The sequence below is a fragment of the Musa acuminata genome, chromosome BXJ1-5 (genome assembly GCF_036884655.1).
Source record: "Musa acuminata AAA Group cultivar baxijiao chromosome BXJ1-5, Cavendish_Baxijiao_AAA, whole genome shotgun sequence".
Taxonomy (NCBI): Eukaryota; Viridiplantae; Streptophyta; class Magnoliopsida; order Zingiberales; family Musaceae; genus Musa; species Musa acuminata.
The window spans coordinates 3,515,627-3,542,566 of NC_088331.1; the positions used below are offsets into that span (position 1 = coordinate 3,515,627).

A 26,940-nucleotide genomic window follows, 5' to 3' on the forward strand; every position below is an offset into this window, starting at 1 on the left:
TGAAACCATATCAAACTTGAATGCTTATTCTCTATATGAAATCGGAATCGAGGTGAATTGCCATCGGTGCACATTTCAATGTGACCGAACCAAATCCCAAGCTCAAGGCACTGAAGTCCCACTCGGGTTCCAATGCTGGGCTCCACACGGCAATTAAGTCCCACACGGATTCCAATGTTGGGCTCAGCATATCCCACCCATCCCTTTCTCATCGGTCCCCGCACCAATTTTGACGTCCACGTCCCTACGACACCCCCAAGCAATCCGATCCATCGCAGCCACGCAATCCCCGTCCTTTCCCTTGCTCGCAAGCCATCAGAAGAGAGAAGTGGAGGAGACAAAGATGCTCTTCAGAGCCTCCATCTCTAAGCTTTGAACCATCCCTGACATGGACAACCAAAGCAGCAGGAGAGTGCAGAAGAAGAGTTAAGAGAAGCTCTGGATTTGAAGTCTCATGTGATGACGGCACCTCACTACCACCTACTGTTTTTATCTTATTGCCGTGTGGTGCAGCACTCTCTCTACATGCATAAACTCCATTTCAATTCCATTAACCCAGTGGTGGCCTTTATTATAACTAATCTCACGTTACTCCCTTCCTCCAATGCAATCGATTCATTTATGTCTCGACACTATCAGCTGGCACACCATTAACTTCTCCCTCCCCCCCATTCAAGACACCATTTGCTCCTTCGCCTTCCACCACCTCCAAGACATCAGAAGTCTGAACCCTTGAGTGCTTGCTCCAGCACAAGTGGTGAGTCGTATCTCATATTTGTCACTCTGTAGGCCTTGACAAAGCATGGAGTGGGCATTTCGTCCGTTAGCAGTCCTCTCACCACCGCCACCACCGCTTCTTCCTCCTGCTGTTGATTTCGAGAATCGGTTCAGTCCTAGTATCTTTCTGATAGTGATGCTACTAGCAGTCATCTTCTTCGTCTCTGGGCTGCTCCACCTCCTTGCGAGGCACCTCCTGAGACCTATCAACAGGGAGCCCGAAGACATGAACAATGTTACAGCGCTACAAGGCCAGCTGCAGCAACTGTTCCGTCTCCATGATGCCGGGGTGGACCAGTCCTTCATAGACACCCTCCCAGTCTTCCTCTACAAAGCCATCATAGGCGTCAAGGACCCGTTCGATTGTGCTGTGTGCCTCTCTGAGTTCGAGGCTGATGACAAGCTCCGGCTGCTCCCAAAGTGCAGCCATGCCTTCCATCTGGACTGTATAGATACTTGGCTCCTATCCCACTCCACCTGTCCTCTTTGCAGAAGAAGCTTGTTCGGTAACATCTCTCCGACCACCAGCTGTAGTCCCATAGTCCTTGTTCTCGGGTCTGGAAGTGAGAGCCCACGAGAGTCTGGTTCTGGGAGGGGAGTCTCTGTCCCTGATTCTAACATTGGTCCTGTTGGTGATGATGGCTATGGTCCTTCCATGGGCGACACTTTGCATAAGCCGGTGGAAGTCGCAACAGAGGAAGAAGGTGGCAAGGCAGTGGCGGTTTCGGAGGCTTCCAGAACAGAGGTGGCACCTGTTAAGCTCGGCAAGTTTAGGAGTGTGGATGTTGATGTAACTGTCGGTGAAGGTGACTGTGCTGCCAATAGCAATCTGGACCAGAGGAGGTGCTTCTCCATGGGGTCCTACGAGTATGTAGTGGATGATAACAGCTTGCTTAAGGTTCCCATCGATCCACCAAAGAAGCCAAGCATCAAGAAGCCCGAATGCGATTGCCATTCAAGACGGGAAGGGTCTAAAGGATTGCTTGCACCGAGAGCTACGGAGTTCAGAGATGATGGTGGTAATTCTGGCATGAGCAGTAATCTACATGTGAAACAATGCTTCTCGGTTTCCAAGATATGGCTTCGGTCCAAGGAGAAGTCCATGGCTGATGATGACTCTTCCAGACGAGCCTTCTCTTTCCGATTGCCATTGCGTCAGGCGACGACCGATGAATCGAAGCTGAAGAGCTATGCCAGCCCTGCTACGACTACCTCAGAATTCAATGTTTCGGCATGGGAGAAGAAGAGTTCAAGTGAAGTAGATTTGGATGAGGAGATAGGCAGCTCTAAACATGGTAGTGTAGTTTCTGGGGCTGAGGAGTCACCTTCATTTGCCAGAAGAACACTGCTTTGGTTCGCAGGAAGACAGAACAAGGTGGGTAATCACATCTGATATCGACAATGTAGCAGCTGCTAGTTCACATCAGTAAAAAAAGGTATACATCATTCAGATATAGTCCTCCAAAGTCTCCATTTGCATATTCTTTAGGATATTGATGGAATTTCATGGATATGTTTCTTACCAAAGGCTAAAACTGATGTGCATGAAAGAGGTGGAAAAAGTGCTTCTGTTTGAGTGTAAACATATCTATAGTCAATGCATTTGATTGGTATTATCACTTCTACTCATTTGATTGCATGGTTTCATTGGATGCATGAGAGAGTCCATTGGTCATCAGAACAATCAAACATGATAGCAAAATTGAGATATATCTGCAACTATTAGTAGCCATTTCAGAGCTGTCATCCATATTCCATGAAGATGATATGTATATGAAAAGCTCGACCAACATTTGAGTTCCACTAACATTGCTTATTAAAACAGAGGAGATCCATGTAATTTTAGATATTAATGTACACTACAAAGACCAAATGTTATGATGGATCTACAGCTCTGGCTTCTTCAATCTTCATGATGAACAGCTAAGTCAAAATTAGGTTTCTCGATCATGTTTATCTTCATAATTCTATGAGCCTCAGCCATGGTAAGCACTTCAATTTCTTTATCAGCAAGATAGTGTTATGTCGAAGGGAATTATCCCGTTCTGCGCAAAAGCACTCATGAACAGAAACTTACAGGTGTAAGTCACCATTGAACATTCTGTGAACTGGTTCTTCTGGTGTTTCTCATTTAAAGCTAGTAAATGAGAAGAAGGAAAGATGCAAGTGTTTCCTCCCAAGCTCAGGTGCTATCAATCGATGCTTCTCAGCTAATCGATGAGATCCACAGAGATTTCAAATTCAAACGCTACCGGTTAATGCCAATATATGTGTGTGCATGTTGCAATCATATACATCTCCATGGCTCAACTATTGGGAGCATATTTTGGGGAAAAAGATCTATGTGTTGATTGACTTTTATTTGTATAGTGATAAGTGGTCTCTGCTTTTGCCATTTTATCTGAATGTCACTCTCTTAATGGAGAAAGGAAGAGAAAGGATGGCTTTGACTTTTGGTTCTGATGGCATCAGAACAAGGCACAATCAATTCTCAGATGGATTTGTTGCCTAACAATTTAAGTCGATACAAGTTCATTCAGAATTTACTATCTCCTACTAGCTTGAGAAATACATAGACACAAACACTTGATTTAGACAAATTAGTCCACTCAGTTTCTGTCTTCTTCATCACCTAAAAGTTGGTGGTGATCTTCTCTGGATGAAGAATGGGTAGCAACATGTCTTTTGGTCACATTAGCAGTGCAAGCAACAAGCATCTCTTGTGGAAATACTTCCAAGAAAAGGTGATGCAACAATGCTTATCAATCAACAAATATTGGTGTTCTTGAAGCCAATGCTCCATGCATATTGGCAAACTTCCCTAAGCACTAAGTATATCACTTGTTCTCAGTTAAAATTAAAATTTGAGATCACATTAGAACCAATAAAATAATGTGGAGAAACTATAAACACTTAATATTTAAGGATTATTATTATTGGGGTGGAATTAGTTGATATTAATATTAGATTATATGATCCTATTTAATTAGATAAGATATATTATGGATATGATTAGATTCTAATTATGGTTATTGGTTAATAGAAAAAAAAGCCTAATTAAGGTAAGATTTATTAGGAGAAGTCCTTGATGGGAGGAATTCTCCTAATTACTTATCCAAGACTAATTGCTCTCGTTTATAAATAGACAATATCTTTTAGGAATACATCATAAGAACATAATAACATAAGAGTACGTGACATAATGAATAGATTATAGTTCTTCTCTCCATCTCTCATTATATTTCTTCTTTTCATCTCTCTTTAGTCATGGAATCCGTTAACGAAAAATTACATATCTTCTCTCATATTCTTGTGTTCCTGAATCCATCAATTATAGTAATCCTATGAAAGGATAAGAAAAAAAAAAAGATGAATCTAGTTTTTTATTACATATTGACATCTCAGATTGGATGACGATGTGCTTGTAGATTAGACAAACTTTATTTTTCTAAATAATAATGAAAGATACACATTGTTTAGAATGTTTAGAAATTGATGAAAATACTATTGAAAATTGCAAGTTGTCTAATCCAAATACATTTCTATTATAAACATAGAGAAGTTATTTTTGGGTATGCTGATTTATAGAATAATCAGGTGGGAAAATAAATAATAATAATTTCATTCATAAATAATTAGATTAGATGAACTTTAATAGAGGATAAAATGAGAAAAAATATACTATATAAATACGCTAATACATATGTAGATGTTATAGTTAGATGATATAAATAATTATTATTAAAGGTATAAGGAGAAATATAAGCAAATCCAAAAAAATTAAAATTTATATGTAAAAACTTTAAGGACTCTTAATTTTAACTAAGAATATACTGTTATGAAGCTCAATGATGAAAAAAAGAAAAATTCATATATTCGATCTCAGATAATTAGGATATTATGACTTTCTGTTTTATGGTTATAATTATGATTTGCCTAACAATTTGAACTCAAATGAGAAGCTCAGGTTCAACTCAAACCCTAATCAGGAAGTCTGTACGAGTTCCAACTATATCAACTTTTTATAACCCTGATTAGATTTAAATTTGAATTAAATTAAAATTAAATCGGATTAATGGGTCGATAATTCCAAAACAAATGGAAGCCCGATTTAGGTTTGATATCGGTTCAGATTTGGTTCCAATATATATATATATATATATATATATATATATATATATATATATATATGAGATGGCCGAGCTATCTACCCCGCGGTACTCTATCGCCATGGCACATCAATCTTTTGCCTGTATTTGGCATTTACTCATTGGATACATCTAGTATTGTGGTCGTGTGGGCCAGCCATCTGAGCTGCCTCTAATAATTGAAGCCAATGCTTACCCCCGCAAGATAGTTTACCATGCACTCTCTACAGCCTCTCCTGTCAGTGTCAACAAAAGAAAAAGAAAGAAGAAGGAGAGAAGACACCATAACCATTTCACACCCTCTTCTTTCTGCAGTACTCGGCCTCAATTAGCTCTCCCTGATCTGCTCACGGCCACAGGCCACCATGGCAGCTGCCGCCTCCGATTTCATGGGCGTCCTCCAGATCCTGTGGGAAGCACTCCATCTCCCTGTCAAGGCAGGAACCCTCTTCCTCTACCTCCTCCTCCTCACCCTCCTCTCCTCCTCTCTCCTCTTTCTCTCCGCCTACTCCATCTCCCCTCTCGTCCTTGACCTGGTCTCCAAGCTTTCTCCCCTGTTCAGGAACCCCATCGGCCCGGAGCCCCCTAACCTCTTCCACGAAATAGAGAAGGACCTCCGTGACATCGCCAGCCTCACATCCGGCGTCGCCTTCGTCTTCTTCTTCGTCTCTCTGTTCCTCATTGTTGCCACCATGTACACCTTCGCCATGGCCTACACCAACCGGAGCTTGTCCCCCAAGCAGCTGCTGCTCCGGGTCGGCCGCCGGTGGTACCAAACCCTGGTCACGCGGCTCTACGTGGTGCTTCTGACCCTTGGACTTGCACTCCTGTCCTCGCTCGTCATCGGCACCCTCATGCTGGTCTCCCGTGTCCCGACGGTCGCCACCGCAGGTGTCGTTGCAGTCCTTTTGTACCTCTACCTTTCCACAAGGTGGTGTACGAGCCTCGTCATCACTGTCGTCGAGGAGACCTGGGGGATCGGCGCCCTCTCCTGGTCGGTCGAGCTCTTCATAGGCAACAAGAAGAAAGGGACCATACTCACCCTCATACTGAAGGTGGTAGAGACGGCGATCTTTGGAGCATTTGGTCTCGCTTTAGCGTCGCCAGGGCCGCCTCGGCCGCCGGAGGCGCAGATGAAGCTCTGGTGCATCGTGGCAGCTGCGACTGCCGTGTGGGAGATCTACGCCATGGCTGTGTACACAGTGTTCTATTACGAGTGCAGGAAGAGCCACGGATTGGAAGAGGTCATGACGGTGAAAGGGGAATACATCTACACCGGCTTTCCCACTGCTGTTGCAGTTAAAGTCGACGAAATATATTGAGATGGAAGCTAGCGAAAGAGATCAAAATAAGACTATGGTTTGTTCTTGCTCTTCCTATATGTATTTTCCACAAATATCATGTCACAGCTTCGTTTTCTGTCGATCATGTGGACGAATCATATCACTGCTCTGGAAAAACACACTGCTCATGTAATATATAATGTGTGATCAGATAGCTTTTCTGTCTCATGAGCTCCCTCTCTCTCTCTCTCTCTCTCTGTTTTTAACTAAGGTTAGATCCTCTTATTTCTGATAGAATTATCTGTATCATTGTATGCGGTGAAAATTGAAGCGATAGGGCTTCAGCTGAAGCTCGTACGGAGAGGGACCGTTGGTCTCTTCACATTTACTTCGTTTTCTGCTTTTTGTACCGCCTGTCGACTATACATAAATATGTAGTGAAATGCATGTTCTTTCTCATGAACTAATTAATGTGATCTTCGCTTGCACATTCATATGCCACATGCTGTGTCTGCAAGCATTCATCTCTAGTAGCAAATTTTTGGTGTCTGCTTACACATGAACGGAGATTCAAGATCTCGTAAATTACCAGCCAAAGAGGTTCTCCTGTGGGAGTTGGGCATTTCACTGATCTTTCTTTCATATCCAAATCATAAGTCTGTTTTGATCTACTTATTTCTTGTGATGGAGGAAGCCAACATCGAGTCACGAGACTCGGGTATCATGGAGCTCATTCTCGACATCAGCCATGACCTGATCACAGCTTTTGTGAGGAAGAATCTTGCTTTGATGTCATTCGAGACAGGTGACCTACGACCTTCGAACGTAAGTGACACCTTGTAAGAAATCTTTAATATCAAAATATGTTTCTAAATTATTATAATAAGAACAATCTCCTGCTATTGTTGTCAAGAATTTATTAGCAATTTCTTTTTGAACTTTAACACTTTTTGGCTTAAAACTCTCGCTGGTGTAGTAAATCCTTTTGACTTCAAAGAGATGTTGAGCCCAAAAACCAAAATCCTCGTTTATATAGATGTTCTCTCATCAAGAACATTTATTATCATAAACTCATAACGTTCAAGAATTAATTCAAATTTATAACGTTTGAACCATAATGAAGAATTTTAATAATATTTAATTTTTTTTAATTTAATAATAATATTTTTATTTATAATAAATAAAAAAAAACTAAAATTATTTAAACCATAATAAATGAAGAAATTCATGATAATAAATTATGAATCTTAATGAGAATGATTATATTATTATTAAATAAGATATTTAATAATAACGTTTACACACCTTTCATTTTTTGTATCTATAGTTAGATGATGAGATATCGAAGGAGGTCTTGTCTTCTTTGTTCTCCATCCATGAACAAAAGCTAGAGAATCTCTAAGGTAATTCTACCCGACGCCGAATCAAATACTTCTATTATACTCTTTGAATTTTGATACGTGATAAAAGCAATCACTTTGATTGCTTGTGAATTAGTGAAAGAAATAGAATCACATCACAAGTGTCATTTGTAAAACTAACACCGAAATTTTTTTGGTAAGACCAATTGAATACTTAAATTATTTCGTAAAATATATTTTTTCTTCTTTTTTATTAAAAAAAAGATTAAAAATCGTAACACAATAGCACGCATCTTAATGCCGACGTGGCAGGTGACAACAATAGCAGGAATCGAGACCGTTGATTCAGTCAATGAGCCTAATCCGACGGTGCTGATCGGAAGTTGGAGTGCTAGGGTTGCCGATAACCTGTCGAGCAGCCGTATTCTTCCGACTCTACGGTCGTCGTCGTTCTCACGTCGGTCTCGATCTCGAGCGTGTGGTTTTGTGATACGCGATCGAGATGGACGCCCTCGACTCCGCCGTCGACCCCTTGAGGGAGTTCGCCAAGGACAGCGTCCGCCTCGTCAAGCGGTGCCACAAGCCCGACCGAAAGGGTAAGTTCTTACCCGAGGTCTTTTTTCCCCCTTCCGATTCGGTCTTTCAGCGCGATCGGGTGCTCCCTGGCCCTCGGATCTTCGTTTTTGGTTTGGATTCTGATGGATCTTGAACGGATCGAGGATGCAGAGTTCACGAAGGTGGCCATCCGTACAGCGATCGGGTTCGTGGTGATGGGATTCGTAGGGTTCTTCGTCAAACTCATATTTATCCCGATCAACAATATCATCGTCGGTTCCGGTTAGGTAATTGGATCTCAAACCCTTGTGATTTATGCTTCTGTTTTGTCGAATAATCTATTCTTGTCATCACGAGATTGAGGTACAGGAAACAACTGTTCATTAGCAAGCCTGAGCATTCTTTAGAATTCATAAACTATGATGTTCTTCGATTATTGTCTCCTGTTCATGTTATCTACTAAACAAGAATGAGAATCCTGTAAAACTGGTGGCTGATCTCAATACCACGAATGGTTGATGGTTTTACTGAACATTTTATGTCACTTGATGAATACATAACGTGATCAACTCAGATTTTAGGGTGAGGGATTTAAATGTGGATTGATGGTACAACTACAAGTAAATTAACTAGCTCTCATAAGTATTTATGTGAAAAGGCATGTAAAGGATTAGACTGTCTTAAGCTTTTGAAACTGATTGGGAATTCGAGTAGTTTATGCTGTTTGTGTGACTTTGTTAACTGTTATGGCAAGTTATTTTGGATATGTGGAAACTGGAAAGGGAATCAATTATATGAAAATCCGAGATCCAAGTTTGCCTAGTTATGATTTTTGCAGGTGATTCACAGGTTAGGAGCTAGAAAGAGGATTTGGTTTGGATGTATGAGATCGTTAATTGATTTGCATTGGAGCACTTAAGTATTATGAAATTGTGAAGTTTTGATCAAATCTATCAGAAATAAAGATTTTCTTGAACTATAGTTATGTAATATTGGATTTTGAATGATGGTGATTTGTGCTTGGTGTGATATTCTCGTAGTTGTGTTACTTTGGGCATGACACTAAAAGTGGATACTATGAGTGGTATATAGGACTGGATGATTATACTTATTTTTTTGGACCCATGGGGTTTTTTGCCGACAATATCTAACTAATTGATAGTAGGTATATTAGATCGAGACATGATAATTGATATCAAAATGAACCTATTACTATGATGCACAGTAAGTGGATTAATTAAGTAGGACAGAATATCCATGGATAGTGCAAGAGATACATCACGATTTAGAGTTATTATTTGGCCATGACTAAGTCTCACATGCTCGCCTACTAGAATATGATCATAAGCTACTTGGTCCTTATTGACCATGAGACCTAATAATTCTTGCAATGAAGCGAAAATGGATTGTGTTTGTATATAGAGTTAGATCAACTTATAACATTTTTGGGTTATGTAGTTTTAGGCTCGCTATATGGAAATTGGATCATGACACAGATGGTCACGTATTAACAACGATGACCGGAATGTTTAGCAAGACTTTTAGGCAGATACAATACTATCTTCTTCTACTTTGAAAATGTAACATGATTATTCTTTCCTTATTCATATGCAATCATTTTATGCATTCGTTTGTACTAATATCACACTGTTACTCACCTTTGTCAGACGTTAATTGGAGCACCCGTGTTTAATCATGTATCAGGGGTGTGTGCTGGTTTTCCTATTCTTTTCTAGGAGAGTATGGTTTTCTAGTGTTGTACTACAATGCGTTGCAGAATTCTGTATGCTCTTTATATATGAGTGACACGAGTTTATTGGAATTTATGTGTTGCGTGGTGCTGAAGTCTTCTTTTTTCCTCCCCTTGATTTTTCAGGTCGCGGGATATAACGAATTGGGTGTTTCGCAATTGTAGGACAACAAAAATGTCTCTGCCATCGTAGAAGAGTTTGCTGGTTTTGTCTTCCAGCATTTTAACCGTCAAAGGCACATTTTGGGGGAACATTTGTTGGTTTTTACCCAGAATCTGCTATGAAGCCTACTACCAAAAATAATAGTCTTAGCATATCATAGCTGCGACTCATCTGTTGGGCTTAAAAAATTATTTTCTCAGCCTCCTCGGCCTTTTCCATTACTAGGGAATAAGATATGCTTAGGACATTCATTATCATCTTCACATCCTAATAAATTTTTATTTTGAGTCTTTATATAAATTGATCCAAACTAAGTTATTAATGCTAACCATGTAGAGTACAAATCAAGATAAGTCCTCAAACTTTTTAATGTAATCTAGTAGCGATTGGTCTTCTTGTTTGAAATTAATAAATTATATCATTTTGATGAATTAGTGGGCTATTTTGAAATATTTTTTTTTATAAAAAATCTTCTTAAATTTTTCTTAGATCATTTATTCAGCATCTATAATCCCCTTCTTGAATTCCACTAATGATAAGCATCTTTTCGTAGCATATAAGTTATATAAATAATTTTATCTTTGTTTAAAATCTTTACATATTCAAATTCATTCAATATTTCTGATCCACTCCTACCTTTCACTTATTGATTCTAAAATATTATGTCCTTGAGCTACTATCGTCATCGTCTCCTATTCTCGTCTCTTTGATCTCTTATATATTTCTCTACCATTTGGGAGTCTTCTCTTAAACATTATTAGAGATATTAGTTTGTCCTCCTTTCCTTCTCATGATATCTTTCTGATTAATCCTAAGTTGTTTATACCCTATTTAATAAATGTAAGAGCATTATATATTAATAAGAATTTTAATGCAACTCAATTATGAAAATTTATAAGATAATTAAATAGTATATTTCATGCTTTTACAAATAGTCTACGTGACTCGTGACTCGATCTCCGATACCATAAACATTCTATTTTTAGTATCTTACATGTATGATTAAAGTATGATATCATTTTTTATTTTTTTACTAATATAATTATAAGGTTGTAGTAATTTCAATTGAGTCTAATTTGATTTGATAAAAATACTTTTTTTTTTAATCTAAACTCATTCTTTAATTTTATTTATGTATCTTAATATTTTCAATATAACAATCCTTTTTTATTTTTATTTAATTTATTATCCCCAATATACATGATATTTAAAAGTTAAACTTTTCTATTTTAATCATGATCTACATACTTAAATTATAATTTAACCTCATATACATATTCAAGATCTACATACTTATTATTATAATTTAACCTCATATACTTAAGCTTGTCGTGTCAAAACTATACCTTTCGCTACAAGATATACTTAAAATAAACATTACATGTTTAACCAACGTTTCAAACACTAAGAATAATATTTTTTAAAAAATATTTTTTAATTTTAAAAGATAAAAATATAAAAATATTATTTATTATATTTATGAAACATAAACATCACAAATCATATTACTAAATAAAAATAATATAAATATATTATCTGTACTTCTATGAATATATTATAATATATGAGAGATTTTAATACTACATATATAAATTTACAATAGGAATTTGAACGAGAGAATATACCCAAATAAACCAGTTATATACTGATACTACAACATTTCGATCACCAGATTGCTCTTCAATAATAAGACTTGAAAAATGAATTAAAGATCAAGAAAGGGCAAGAAAGGAAATGAATATCCACATGTTGAAGTCAAATTGGTGGAACATTTGAGAAATCCACATGTTGATCACAAACAGGGGTCTTGATACATCAGACAACATTGATTCAATTAAGCTTTTCTACATAAAAGTTGATTCAAACTAATAGGAATTCAGCAGTCCTAATGACAACAGGATCTCTATAGTTACCGCCTGCTTGATATGCTGAAGGAGCTAACCTTCATCGGGGTGGCCACAACCAGAGGAGCCTCGGGAGATTCACTAACTGCAAACTTCTCGTGCATGAAGCGGCTGTCCACGATTGATTCATCCTTCGGGACGACCTTGTAGCAATAGCAACTCTTCAGCCCTTCCTGGTTCTTGTAGCACTCGTGGTTGCTGATCTTTACCTGCTGGAAGTTCCAGATGACGCTAAATTTGCCGACGGTCGCAACTAAATGCCTCTCCTGCTTACCATTTTCAGTCACCTGGATGCATATAGAAACACAAAGTCGTCATGTGAGACAACAATGGAAAATAAAGGAATACAGTTATCGAAATTAATACAATCACTTGAGAGAGATAACAATGAGGTGGAAAGCACATTCAACACATAATGGAAATGCTTGCAAGTGCCAGAAGATTCAATGGGAGTGATATCATATGAACTATGGTTTTCTCTTGTTTTTTTTTTCTTTTTTAATGAAAAATTGTTTCATTTAACCATCAGAAGTAATCTTCCTAACAAAAAAAAAGCAGCCCCTGCCACCCAAAATTGCTTCCCCATGAGTAGGACCTGCCAGATTCCCTACCCCAATTGGCCAAGCTGTGTGCTATGCCACTATCTTCTCATGAAGATGCTGAAAGCTAACCACCGAAACTTCATCGACACCAAATAGAATTCTCTTGTTTCCCAAGAGATTGATTATCATATTTGACATGTTATGCTTTATTAGTACCTATATCCAACATAATGACAATTATACAAGTCATTATTGACACTAAACGTCTGTATTGACTTGGCAATGCCTCATGTGTCTTGACTCCTGTACTGTATGTTGCCAAGTCATAGTTGAATGCCTCATATTTTGAAATGTCTATATCCTCTCTTTTTTCTTTTTGACATGTCTTGGCAATGCCTCATATTTCAAGTGATTATCTAAAAGTAAGTTGCCAAGTCAACAACCACTGCCCTGCACGTCATCTCATCTTGAAGTGTGCTTCATTCATAGCCTTAATCTAACAATAATAATAATAGTTGAATGTATGCATCAGACTTGTCTATGTCTCATGTACACTAATGACCTCGACAAATTCCTTAAGACAGGAGTCTGATTGCCCATCCTATCTTGAGCTACATAAAAGACATAATCTGCGAGACAAGGTTACCGTCATGTGCCAGATCCTAACTCTTACCGACATATTTCTCTTGTGCATCAGCAGCTTTTTGCTATAACCAGTAGGATAGGGCAACTGGAAATTCGATATATCCATGGAAAATCATGGAGACACTTTAAATTAACATGTTCCATATTCAAATAGGAAAAGAACTCAAAATGTGGGAAACAGCAATCATAAAAAGGAAACAAAGGTGGTTGAACATGAAGGCAGCTAAGCTCTGTACAAGCATGGAGATATGCTCAGGAAACTGAGGTGAATAATGCAACAGATTTATATGTCATGAAATTTCATGATTGACTGCATGAACTAAATTTTCATTGTCATCAGGTTCTCTGAATAAGATTGTGGGATATAACAAGAAGGAAGTTGGCCTAACTTGTAGAAGTGCAATAAACTGCTTGGATCAATTTTAAACCCCAGTTTCAGCCCATCATTAAATATGTAACAATGTATTTGTACAAAAAGTTTTATAACAATTTCTACCTTTGAAACAAGTAACAATGCATTTGAAATGATGTGGATGCATCTCTTACAGTTTATAATGAAGAAAGGAGAAATCTAAAATGCAGATGCACGGAGATCTTAGTTGCACTGTACAAAAGAAGCCTTAAGTCTGTACTGAATTAAGAAGTCCAATTATAGAGAATTATACATCCCTATACTATTACAGTTTCAGAGCAAGAACATATGTATGTAAATGAGACATTTTAGCTTTAAAATCACCAATTTTAATTCATATGAACTTTAGAAAGATGGCTATCTAAAGCTGATTTAAAATTCAGTCAACACACACTGAACCGTAAACCAATAATGTGTAGAATATATCAAACACAGCGAAACATATACCGATCCATAGCTGTGTCAAATAGAATCAATTTGAAGACTCAAGATATAAGAGCTTAACAGGCAAATAAAAGTTTTCTTATAACATTTGGTTAAGAAGTGAAAAGGCAAGGAACTTTCAACTCTAAGAACCATGGAAAAATTAATTGTATATACTGATTCCAAAGATCGATAAGTCCAAATGAAGGAGCCATAAAAATATTACTTGAACAGTATCTACTGTTGCCAAACAGAAAAGCAAAGCTAAATCTGGGAATACGTGAAAACACTATACCAATTCCAAGAGCTTCAGAATTACCAAAGACAGATATCCAAAACAAGGATCAAACAACACATCTGCATGTATCCTACATTGTGATATCTTAATTCAATGAATATCGAAAGGCAATCCTGAAATCCAAGATGTGTGAGAATTTTACTTGCATAATGTGAATCAAAACACTCAAGACACCCAAATGCAAATTGAACTAAAATAGATACGATACAATTACACAAACCTGATTAAGTTTTCAAAAGCAGAATATCTCAATTCAAAAGGTACTTAATTTACATCCAAAAAGAATAAGAAAACTAAGATACATGCAAAAAAAGGAAGACATGAATTTCAATTGCACTAAAGTCATTAATTTCCACATTCAGAAAAATTTAACAATCCAAATCAGACAGTCATGGGCATATATCTCGAAGTCAACTTATGTTTCAAATGGCAAGAAACCTGACTGGCTTGATAAAATCCATAATTCTACAGCTAACCTGGAGCTAAAAACAAAAAATACTGTGACAGGTGTGGAGTAAAATACCTATCATAGGTCCAGACAAAAAAGGCAACAAGACTAAAAGGGTAGTCAAAGTCCAAATAACCAATGGTAGTATTTTAAGAACACTGCTAAGAATCTGATTTTATAGAAAATAATTGCCACTATGAAAAACTACCTCAAAATGATTACAGGTCAAGAGAAAACTAATTTATAAATCCAAAATAGGAAACCAGAAATTCAAAAGAAAAACTGTAAATATAAATAGAAACTGCAAATAGCCTAAAAACAAAAATTAAATGTAAAAACTATAGTAATGAGAAGATTAATTCTGTAAGACAAATTTCTGTTCCAGAAAGCAAGCAACAAAATGTAATATTACAACACGCTGATATTCATTTCAACTAAAATTATGCTTGTCTGTCACAACAACATAAGTTATATGTAGGATTCTTAGTTTTAAGAAGAAACAACTGATCAACTCTTAAGATGGCAGAATTGATGTTGTCATAAGAAGATCATGCCATGAATTTTATGAATGCAATGAATGATCTTAAAAACATCAGTCCAGCTTTTAATTCATTCAAGTTGATTAAAGAGTTGAACCGAATATCGAATAAAGAAGGCCAGAAACAATATTGGCATTCTAGAAGGCATTATGTGAGTTTAGTAAGGAAACTAGGATGAAGTGAACCATACCCATGAAAACTGCCCCCCATGGAATTTATTGTTCTCGCCAGCCAGATGTGAATCCAATGGAGTAAGCTTCAGTAATCTTGGAGCAGCAATCCTGTTCCCCATTCGCCCAGCAAAACCAGTCTTTTCCTTTCCATCTTTATCCTTAAATACCGTGCTTATAAGGATCAAGTATGTATCTGTTGTGCCCAGTATCCACTTTCCATCAAATGTGACATCCACATGAGTGATTGGCGATCCAAGCCCAGGGAAGGCAGTCTTTGCCATCCTCATAGAACTCTTCGAATATAGTCGTATCTTCCCATCCAGAGACCCCACCACAATAGAACCATCACCTGTTGAGGCAAAGCATTGGAAATTTGTACCCTTGGAGAACTGGTGACCTTGCGTCCACTGCAACACTGGCGACTCCATGGCATTTGCGAGGTTCTGGACTATCCCTCTGCGATCCCTCATATCCCAACGGCAAAGCCTACTGTCATCCAATCCCAAGAAGGTCGATTCTGATGGATCCAACTGAGCACCCTTGCTATCGTTTGCCATGTCTCTCATAGTAATATCAGTCCCATCCTTCTCAAACTTCCACTCCGTGACAACCTTCCCAGTCTCGATGTCCACTTGATGAACCCCACTTGCATGGGGTTTTCCTGCTTGTGCTGGGCTCATCAACAACATATTAGTCTCCGCCCTCATCAAAAGTGCTTTCTTGGGCGTCGAATACCCACCAGCTCGACCCGTATTATCTGAAATCTTCACTGAAATCCCCTTGCCATGAACTCCATGACTAAAGTTCCTGAGAACCTGAATTCCTGAGTTACTCACCAGGAAACTGTTCTCGAGCGCACCGAGCGCTAGGCTCTGTATCCCACCTTCATTTGCCTCCTCCTCGAACTCCTCCAGTAGGTCCTGCTTGACCCTGCTTGGCGTGGACAACGGCTCGGGACTCTTCTCCAAGCTGTCCTCCGCATCCGCCCAAATACTGTCCTCTTCGGCATCCACCTGCGCCCACGCCATGAAATCTTTTCCGAACACCTTCATCTTGTTCTCCTCATTCGCTTCAACGCCGTAGGTGTTCTCAAAGAGGCAGCTCTGGTACTGACTCTGGAACGCCCGATAACCTTCCAGATTCGGGAACTTGATGGCCCACACCCCATCGGCGACGAAATCGACACGGCGCTGGTCCGGGAACGATTTGAGCTGCAGCTCCGGGCCGACCCTGGCGCGAACCTTGGCGCCGATCCGCAGGAACCAAGGAGAAGAAGGATTATCCTCGCCATCGGAGTCGTCGGAGAGCGAGGGCCGGCAGAAGGCGTACGAGGCGAGCTTGTCGGAGATGACCCAGCGGGCGGTGGGCGTGCTGCCGCCGATATGGAGATAGAGCTTGAGGGCATCCTTGGGGCTACGGGTCTGGGGGGACGGGGAGGGATTGGAGTACTTGAGCTTGAGGGATTGGAGCTTCCGATCGACCTCATCAAGGGAGGCGGCCGGGGTTAGGGCTTCACCAGATCGGCCCGCGGCTTCCACTCGATCTCGTGGCTGTCCTGCCGTTTCTTGCTCTTGTTCCTCCTGTTCTTCCTCTTCTTCCTCCTCGGAATCGGAGAGTTCCAAGCCCTCGCGGCTGTGAGATCCTCCCATGGCGAGCGAGCAAACTTAGACTTGGAAGAGGGCAACAACGATCGGGATCCGAAACTTGAGCAAAACCGCCCTTTAAGGTTAAGGTCCCCGATCGGTGGGTCGACAACGCGCTCAACGGTAACCAACGAGCCGTCTATTACTCGTCGTCCTACCTGCCTCATAATTGGAAGACAGATAAGCCGGTGCAGGGACCCACTGCTACAGCAGCATCTTCTACGGTAAGAAGTTAGGTACAAAAGATTCGGAAAGCGACCAACGCGTAGAAATTTTTGGCTCCTACTTAAGCAAAGCTACTCCGCAGGACACCAGAAACCTTTTCTTTTCGTCGTGTTCAGAACTTGATTATGACCGTTTGCATTTCAAAAATGGTCTGATCTCTACCGTTGAGAAACGGGACCCACAGAAATGAACGCTCAGATATGAATATTGGACGATTGGCTGCAATGTACGTTGGAGAGGATCCACATCCAAAAAAGGGTGAAAGTGTGGCCCTCTTTGCATACTTGAAAGACATCTTTTTTGAATGCGAAGGTGAGAAATAAATAAATATTTGTAGGCCGATTTTTCTGATTTTTTTTTTCGTTTTTCGAAATAATGCCCTTAATCTTTATAATCCGAAAAATATCCTTCCCTTCCTCGCCGCTCATGCTTCCCCGCCCGAGCGAGAGGCGATCGTTGCCCCTTTGCTGTCGCCGACGGCGAGGTAGCCCGCTACCTCCGCCTCTGCCGCCCCACGGAGAAGAGGAACCCTCCCTTCCTCTGCTCCGTGGGACGGCAGAGGCGTAGGCAGTAGGCTGCCTTGCTGTCGGCGACTCCCTTCCTCTGCTCCACGGGGCGACGGAGGCGTAGGTAGTGAGATGTCTTGTTGTCGGCGACGGCAAAGGGGCAACAGTCGCCTCTCACTCAGGCGAAGGTGAGGGGCGCAATGGGGAAGAGTGGACCTCAGCGACGGATAGGGGAGCAGGAGCGGAGGCGGAGGCGACGGGAAGGGAAGGGTATGTTTTGGAATTACAGAAATTATGGGTATTATTAGGAAAAACGAAAACAGGTGTTTCTTTATTTATTAAAATAGCTTTTGTTTAATATAAAAAAATACCATTTCTTTATTTATTAAAAAGACCCCTTTTATCCTTTACGTATAGAGTGTTTCTTTATTTATTTTTAATTAAAAGATAAGAATGTGTATAAGAAATAATGAATATTCATAGAAAATAAATGATGAAAAATGAGTCAAAACTCAAAATTCCAGTCTTGAATTATATGTGATGAATTAAAGACTCAACCGAAACAAAATATAGTCTTGAATTTGAGTTTTAGTTCTTTTTACATCAATTACATGGCTTTTTCATCGTTTTGATATTGGATAATATATTTTATAGAGTCAAACTTCCAACATACCCAAAGATTCCTCTATCTTTCACCCAAATTGATAGAAACACTAAGTTGTCAAGCATAAGATAAATTTCAAAGCATATTAACTATATTAAACCCCAAAACTTTCTTTTTATATTGTATTAATTTTGACAGATTAAATTTATATTGTATTAAATTTCTTTTTTTTATAACTAACTATAGAGATAGAAATGGACAAGATTTCCTAATATAGATATGAACAAATCGCTAGAATGTATATTGTGATGTGAAGAATATTGAGTTGTGACATATAATAAAAAGACCATAGAGATGAAGATGTGAATGAGAAAATTATTGAGAACTTATAGGTTTAATTATGTGTGTTTGAATATGTGCATGTGTGAAGATAGATATTGCATTAATATGTCTTGTTATAAATTTTTATAACTATATCAATATTAATAATTAAGGTTAAAAAAAAGGCATTAATTATCCATCATGCAGATTTCATAGTGGTTAGTGACCTCATCATTTTCCAATGAGCTTGTCACTCTTTTAATTGCTAGTGGAAAATGTATGTGCTTGTTGTGTAAGTATTATGTGGCATCTTCTTGTTTCTCAATATTTTCTTTATCATTAATTGAATATAATGCATTCAAACACTCTGATAATAATCATAATTTGGTCATGGAATATACAACCTTGCAGAAGTACATCATCATTGTTGCTTGCAAGCTTGAGTAAAGGAAAAAGTCCACTATAAAATGACTCCTTTTCTCCCATTATTCATTGTATGGATACATTTAGATATAGCTTTTTTATTTTCCTACTGTGGTTGAGCAAATCCAGTGGACATGTTCTATGTTAGGTGCACTTTTGGTGTTCCATGGTGATAGGTTTCTATTTATTTGACCCCCATCAATCATGTCATTCTCCCCCCATCAATCATGTCATTCTCCTTAAAATGTGGTGAAGGTGAGATCACTACCATCTTTAGTGTATGTCGATTCCAACATGATTTGAGGTGTGCACATTAGGCTATTCTCTTTCCCTACCAACAAAATAGGTCATGGTGGACCTTATAATCTTTTTGCTTGGCTTCATGTTGGTGGTTCTTTGTACAGCCTCAATAATCCACCTATTATTATTATTATTATTATTATTATTATTATTATTATTATTTTAACTTTTAAGAGCTACTCTCCATTGTCTCAAGTACATTATTCGCCAACCTTGAATTAAAAATTCAAGGCATTTTGTGTATCTCTGCAAGACAGCAATTTCTACTAATATTTATACGTTGTGACGTGCGCTGTAGTATTGTTGAGATCCTGTCGCGGATCTCAACGCAGATCGAACGGAGATCAGAAAGTCAACGCCAAAGTGAGACGTCATTGTTTATCATGCAAAACTGCCTCCAATCGCGACATGACACGTTGTCGTGTTCACCTGTGCCGCGTTCCGACTGTCAAATAACTAAACGAGGCGCAACAGACTTACCCACCAGCGCCCCCACCCCTTCCTCAGTTGGGACCCGCCACGTGAGCGGTGAGTTGCAGGGTAAGAAAGGGCGGGTCGCTCCAACATTTTACGCATGTCACGGCCGTCACGATCTCCGTTAATTTATTTTATTTTATTGCAAAAAAGCGAAAAGAGCAAAAAAGTGACATCCACATTTAATCCACACGAGCTTCCCGTCAATGGTAGCTTTTTACACCCTACACAACCTCTCTCCTGCCACGTGGATTCATTTTTAACGAGGGTATTTAATGGGTCCGTCACTCACGTCCTTTCCGCACCATAGTACAGACGACGCGAACCACTTTGCTACTCCCTCATATCCACTCGCGTCGTTCACCCTGTTTTTATTGGACCAACTTCCCGATAAAGTGTGGGACCAATCACTGTAGCGAGTAATGCGGCGGGTCGGTGACCGAGTGGGCCGCGCTTATGTGTGGAAGATGTTTATTAGAAGATAAAAGGAAGTGGAAGGTTTCGAGCTGTCGCCGTTGCCTCCCTCCTCTTCACCGAGCTCAGTTTATAAGCAACGCTTAACACAACAAAAAGCTGTTATTCGATTAATTAATTGGGGTTACTCGCTGCTAATTAGATTAAACGGCGGGAATCATCTTTGGCGGAGCCCTAATTCTCTCTCCTCTTTTTCCACCACCGGCCGAGAGCAGAGAAGAAGAGGTGCTCTCACCCCTCTCCTCCTGTGTCGTCACGGAGATCCCCGTCGGCTTTTGGATCGCAGTTGACGTTCGAAAGATTCGTTCTTTGGCTGTTCCCTAGGCGCGGACCAGGAAAAAGATCCCACCTGGGTGGTTCCGGAGGGAAGCGAGTCTTCTTTTTGGTCTTCGTGCTTTAATCGCTTCCCGGTGTGCCGTTTGTCGCAAGCTATGTGGGGGGATGTGACTGTTGAGGAAGGGTAGTTGTTGTCACGGAGACATTTTGTAGATCCCGGTGACCGAGATCGAATTGGAAGCCATGTTTGGATCGAGGAGGGTCGACGATGAGATGGAGCTTAAGAAGGAGAGAGCCGTAAGGTTAGTTCGTGCGTTCTTATGTTCTCGTGCTTTCGAAGAGATTAGACTGAAAAGAAGATTTGATTTTGATGCGAAGGTCTGTTCAGGAACCTGGCAATCCGGCAAACGAACCAAAACACATAGTTGCTTTATTGACATTATGGATTTATTTCTTGGTTTTACTTCATCAATCTCCAAACTGAATTTGGGATCCATTCAGTTTAGATCACTATAGAGAAAAAAATTATCTTTTTAGCTTTGCTGATGTTATGCACTCTTCTTTCTTACTGTATTCCAAATTTTGGGGAGATACTAAACTCATATTATTGATTTTTAGATCATGTCCAATACTTGTTGGTTTCTGTTAGTGAGTTCCAGGATCAAGCATTAACCTAGTTTCCTTTTGTTATCTTCTGGCCCTGTTAGAATTTTGTTGAGGCTTCTGACTCGCTGTTTGGTTATGTAGGTTCTATCATGATGAGAAACAAAATCCAGCTAAAACCACATACCAGGGCTTGAAACCTGGTGGTTACATATCCAATAAAGTTGGTAGTATCAACACCGGGAAGTCCATAGTTTTTGCCGAGGACCACGAGCCTTGGAGGAAGCGCATACTTGATCCAGGAAGTGATACTGTATTGAAGTGGAATCGTGTTTTTCTCATCTCATGCTTGGTTGCTCTGTTCATAGATCCATTGTATTTCTATTTGCCCAAAGTTGAGAAGAGTGATACTACATGTGTTAGGATGGATAACAATGTAAGTGTTGCCGTTACGTTTTTCCGGACACTTGCTGATCTGTTTTACATATTGCATATTGTGATAAAGTTTCGGACTGCATATGTGGCTCCGAGCTCAAGGGTGTTTGGGCGAGGGGAGCTTGTTATGGACCCTAAAAAGATTGCTAGGAGATATTTGAGATCAGACTTCATTATAGATCTAGCAGCTGCACTTCCTCTGCCACAGGTTTGTCCTCCCTTCTTTTGAAGATGATCTCATGAAAAGATTCATGATTTATGAGTTTACTAGAGTGTCCTCACTTTAATCAACGCTTTTTTATCAACTATAGTTTTTTTTAATCCAAATTAGGGTATAATTTCTCTTAATAACTTGTTGCTTTAAATGGTGATGTTAATACTGACACACAGACATAAGCATGGCATGTGTGTAGAATTTGTATCAATAGGGAGTAATGTGAAGCCAGATCGAGAAAATGATTGTTTTATTAGTTCTTCAAAAACCTTGAACTGGATGAGGAGTTTTTATTATTGTCTAAAGAAAGTGGACACATGTATAGTAGACCATTTGTTGAAATGAACTAATCTCAGTGACGAATGAGCAAGTAGTGGTGTCACCGTGGCTGGTAGCCTGGTAGTACTCTTATATGTAGAAAAAGCTTAATAGATTAAGTTAAATTTGTTTTATGTTACAGTAAAGCTGAATAATGGACCAGCCAATGGTGAACTAATTAAGAATGTATCTCTTAATTTGGGTTCTATTATTTTTGCTTATCTAACACTTCTCCCTGCTGCATTCCATCAGTGTTAAAAATACATGCAATATCTATTGTATGTTTGTGTGGATGTTGTGGTCTGAATCATGCTTCAGTTATATTTGGTTTTTGGTGTGCACTAACCATACGTATTTACTGGTTTGGACGATTTTTGTATAGAGAATTGTTCTTGTGCTATCATTTCTTGTTAATTATTCATGTTTTCCTGATTATGGAAAATGATTATTTTTGTGGCTTTTTATTTCTTGCAGATTCTTATTTGGTCAGCTATTAGGAACTCAAGAGCTGATCATAACAATAATGCCCTTGCTCTGATTGTGCTAGTGCAATATATACCAAGATTGTATCTCATATTTCCTTTAAGTTATCAAATAGTTAAAGCTGATGGTGTTGTCACAAAGACTGCTTGGGCTGGTGCTGCATATAATCTACTGCTTTACATGATTGCTAGTCATGTAAGTAACTTCTATATTCTGTTGAAAGTCTTTTACATGTGGTATCCTTGCTTTTTTTTCTTTTTAAGTTTATTTCTGAACTATATTCCAATATTGCAGGTTTTAGGAGCTTCATGGTATTTACTATCAGTCGAACGGCAGATGACATGTTGGAAATCAGAATGCAGGAAGGAAAATAGCACTAATGTGTCATTATGCAGACCTAGATATTTAGACTGTGACTCCTTAAACCAAGCAGATCGTCAGCGTTGGGCTACGTCTACACAAGTGTTCGACAACTGTGATCCTAATAATGCTAATACCACTTTCAACTATGGTATTTTCCAAAATGCTTTGACAAATGAAGCTTTCTCTACGGAGTTTATCAAGAAATACTTCTATTGTCTTTGGTGGGGTTTGCAAAACCTAAGGTATGCTTTTTTAGTACATACCAAATTTGTTAGAGAAAAGTCATCTCTCTCAGTTTGCACCACTGGTTTATACTTCGTATAATCCCCTTCGTTTCTTTTGAAACAAATTATATGTTCAAGCTCAAACTCCATGCTAGCATGACTTGGTCCAATCCAAGCATTTGTTTACGTGGGTTGCATTTAGAAAAGAAACCTTGACAGACCAATGCCCTAAGTAATCATACTACTAATACCATAACCACTTCTTATGAGTTGACTCGAAATGCCACAACTCGTAAGAGTAGAGGTCATTGAGTAGCATCTCTACTTGGAGGGGTGGTGTGATACCTTAGCAATATAGTAACTTCATTAATTAGCAATCCTTGTCCATGTAAAGTGTTAGGATGCAAGTGATAATCTTACAAGAGGTTTTCACATGCCTTAGAAAGGTTCTTAAATGCACGTTTTATAAGAAAACTTGATGCTTTAATGTTTCATTTAACTTTTAAATCTTCTTGTAACATATACCCTTGGTTTTCTATTGTCAGTTCATATGGTCAGACTTTGACAACAAGCACTTTCATTGGAGAGACTTTGTTTGCGATACTTATCGCAATTCTTGGCCTAGTTTTGTTTGCACACTTGATTGGAAACATGCAGGTATTGTATGAGGCTCGTTCCTTATTATTTCTATTTTCTGTAGTATATAGCCTTCAAGTGCGATATCAAGTAATTTTTTTTATTATTCACAAGTAATGCTTTTTTGTACAGGGCTTACATGATTAATCTTCGAAAGGATTAGTTGATCCATTAAACTTCTAGCATGAGATTACAAGCTTTTTCATCTTTTTCTAATTTGGACTTTTTATTGATTTTGTGAATATTGGATTTGATTTCTATTGTGTTTTATCTACAAAGTTCCTGGGCACTGTTTTGTATTTTTGTTTTACTTTAGCTTATTAAACTTTTTCTTGTGCTTTAGACATACCTCCAATCTATGACTGTGAGACTTGAAGAGTGGAGACTAAAGCGCAGAGACACAGAAGAGTGGATGAGACATCGTCAACTTCCTCATCATCTACGAGAAAGGGTTAGAAGATTTGTTCAATATAAATGGCTTGCAACACGCGGAGTGGATGAAGAATCCATATTGCAGGCTTTACCTGCTGACCTTCGTCGAGATATTCAACGTCATCTGTGTTTGGATCTTGTTCGACGGGTACAAAGCTGCCTCATTTCTTCCCTCTAGTGTTTTTACAGTTAAAAGGTGACAGTGCAGTATATGTGATTGGTACCCTAAAAGAACCTCAACTTATACACAGTGAAATATACTATCCTAAACAAACTCCCACTGTTGGATGGCCAAATTCTTCTTAGCAATCTTATTCTTCATCTCAGTGGAAAGAGAAATAGATATTCCAAATAATGAGCTGTCTTCTGATGCAAAAACAATTGCAGGATTTGGTAGCAATAAATCCTAAATAATGTAAAAGATATTATCATCACACCAAAGCCTTCTCAATTGTAGAGGCTCAGCCCTATAGTTGGATAAATCAAATCGAGAAGTTTTATAGGAGATTTGAGAAAATCAGGATTTACTAATTCAACTAACATCAACCCTGTAAGCTTGATGACCAGTTTGTATCCTATGGAACATTAGACAAGTCATTCTCTTGCTATAATAAAAGAGATTGTTGTCAAGTACAATAATCTACCTTTGCAATTCCAGATCATGCATCTTAGCGGTCTCTGGTGTTCCGCTACCCTTTGGGATAATCTAGAAGAGAGAGTTGTGACAATCTTTACTACAGAGCAATATTCATCTCAAAGGCATAAGCAATATTGAGCTAATCAAACACAACCACCATAAAAGATTATTACTTACCCTCACGTAAATTAGGTTTAACCTAAATCCATTTTCTTAGTCATGCTATGAAGTAAAAAAACTGACATGAGGAAATATTCTCCCATATGTGTCTCAAGCTTAACACTTTCCATAAAGTCTTGTCCATCTGGGCATGTTGTTTGTAATTGTGTGATTTCCACCTTTTAAGCAAACTGTGATCCTCTCAGAGTCAATAAATTGCTGTTGTTTGATCTTTTAGAAGTTTGCATATGATTGCTAAATGAAAATATGCATTGAAACTGCATAACCAAAGATGATTCCTACTGTTAATTTTCACATATTGATCAAATGTACACCACAACGATTTCAACTTTTTTATCCTTACTATGTTGTGATACAACTAGGTATATACCTTTTTTTTTTTTTTTTTTCTGTTGAACTGGTTTCAGTGCTTGTATTGGTTCTTTGATGATGTTATTGACTTTGTCACCTATCTGTAACTCTCCATCTATAAAGGACATTTGGAGAGGATTACCTGGCTTGGTAATAAATCTCTCTTTGCAAGTCATCCACCTTTCATACACACCGGTATTCTGCAGCAATTAACTAATATTTAAGTTTTTGCTAATGCTTTCCTTTTTGACTATTCCAAATTGCAGGTTCCTTTTTTTTCACAGATGGATGATCAGCTTCTAGATGCCATATGTGAACGTCTGGTGTCCTCCCTAAGCACAGAAGGCACGTACATTGTTCGTGAGGGTGATCCCGTGACAGAGATGCTTTTCATTATCCGTGGCAGATTAGAGAGTTCAACTACCGATGGAGGCCGAACTGGTTTCTTCAATTCAATAACATTGAGGCCTGGGGATTTCTGTGGTGAGGAACTGCTTGCTTGGGCTCTTCTTCCGAAGTCGACAGTGAACTTACCTTCCTCCACTAGAACTGCAAGAGCACTAGTTGAAGTTGAGGCCTTTGTATTACGAGCGGAGGACCTCAAGTTTGTCGCCAATCAATTTAGGCGTCTCCACAGTAGAAAGCTGCAGCACACATTCCGCTTCTATTCACATCACTGGAGGACATGGGGTGCATGCTTCATTCAGGCAGCTTGGCGTCGCTACAAGAGGAGAAAGATGGCAAAGGATTTGAGCATGATGGAATCATTCAATTCTCGAACAGATGAGCAGGCAGCTGATGAATCAGGGCAGGAGGAAGATGAAGTCGGCACATACTCTACAAGCACTTCTCAAACTAAACTAAACCTTGGGGTCACTATTCTGGCTTCTAAGTTTGCGGCGACCACTAGAAAGGGAGCTCAGAAGATCAAGGGCATTGACATGCCCAAGTTACAGAAGCCAGATGAGCCTGACTTCTCTTCAGAAACTTATGATTAGTTGCGCTTGTTATGATGGCAGCAGCTGCTGCTTACTGAATTCTCTTTGAATTAGAAAATATGGGTTGAGGATGGGTTTTTACATTGTAAATGCAAATCGTCACTAAAACCATACATGGCTAATCTGATACTCTGGTGTCACCTTATCTAAAAGAGAGTTAAGAAGAAAGGTGACATATCATGTGTTTTTTAGTGTGAGTATGTTTTGCTTCTTGTTGTAAAATTTAGATGTATTTATCAGTATAAACTTGTCTAGGATTTGAAAAACAATTGGTTCTTTTGGCACAACAAATATGCTTCTTCCTTTTTATCTCTGCCCAGCTTTGACTTCTTGGAGTATGACAAGTAATCACACATGATGTCATGATGCAGTAGATTAAAATAGTACATAAAGTGGTGC

The 26,940-nt window shown here is 38.9% G+C and overlaps 5 protein-coding genes across 7 annotated transcripts; 4 read left to right on the top strand and 1 right to left on the bottom strand.

Annotated features, from left to right (window-relative positions):
* Positions 1-225: 225 nt before the first annotated feature.
* Positions 226-2,400, top strand: LOC135673049 (RING-H2 finger protein ATL13-like). The gene has a single exon (XM_065181736.1). It carries the CDS (start codon positions 803-805, stop codon positions 2,168-2,170), a length of 1,368 nt encoding a protein of 455 aa, XP_065037808.1. The 5' UTR covers positions 226-802; the 3' UTR covers positions 2,171-2,400.
* A 2,734-nt stretch (positions 2,401-5,134) lies between these two features.
* LOC103983947 (uncharacterized) lies at positions 5,135-6,436 on the top strand. The gene has a single exon (XM_009401309.3). It carries the CDS (start codon positions 5,291-5,293, stop codon positions 6,245-6,247), a length of 957 nt encoding a protein of 318 aa, XP_009399584.2. The 5' UTR covers positions 5,135-5,290; the 3' UTR covers positions 6,248-6,436.
* A 441-nt stretch (positions 6,437-6,877) lies between these two features.
* On the top strand, positions 6,878-10,294 carry LOC135581860 (protein transport protein Sec61 subunit gamma-like). 3 transcript variants are annotated; one of them, XM_065181737.1, is made up of 4 exons: positions 6,878-7,033; positions 7,882-8,165; positions 8,296-8,411; positions 10,001-10,294. In XM_065181737.1, exons 1-4 carry the CDS (start codon positions 6,893-6,895, stop codon positions 10,012-10,014), a joined length of 555 nt encoding a protein of 184 aa, XP_065037809.1. In that variant the 5' UTR covers positions 6,878-6,892; the 3' UTR covers positions 10,015-10,294. The 3 variants fall into 3 exon arrangements, with proteins under 3 accessions (XP_065037809.1, XP_065037811.1, XP_065037810.1); XM_065181739.1 differs by lacking the exons at positions 6,878-7,033; positions 10,001-10,294 and adding an exon at positions 9,792-9,950 and having other exon boundaries at positions 7,990-8,165; XM_065181738.1 differs by lacking the exon at positions 6,878-7,033 and having other exon boundaries at positions 7,991-8,165.
* Positions 10,295-11,768: 1,474 nt separating this feature from the next.
* Positions 11,769-17,129, bottom strand: LOC103983950 (protein CYPRO4). Its single transcript, XM_009401312.3, has 2 exons — positions 15,439-17,129; positions 11,769-12,228 (listed from the first exon to the last, which is right to left on the bottom strand). Exons 1-2 carry the CDS (start codon positions 17,068-17,070, stop codon positions 11,947-11,949), a joined length of 1,914 nt encoding a protein of 637 aa, XP_009399587.2. The 5' UTR covers positions 17,071-17,129; the 3' UTR covers positions 11,769-11,946.
* A 3,384-nt stretch (positions 17,130-20,513) lies between these two features.
* Positions 20,514-26,732, top strand: LOC135673050 (cyclic nucleotide-gated ion channel 17-like). Its single transcript, XM_065181740.1, has 7 exons — positions 20,514-20,969; positions 21,415-21,913; positions 22,712-22,915; positions 23,015-23,325; positions 23,853-23,964; positions 24,287-24,523; positions 25,810-26,732. The coding sequence occupies exons 1-7, from the start codon at positions 20,911-20,913 to the stop codon at positions 26,539-26,541; spliced, it is 2,154 nt and encodes a 717-aa protein (XP_065037812.1). The 5' UTR covers positions 20,514-20,910; the 3' UTR covers positions 26,542-26,732.
* Positions 26,733-26,940: the final 208 nt, after the last annotated feature.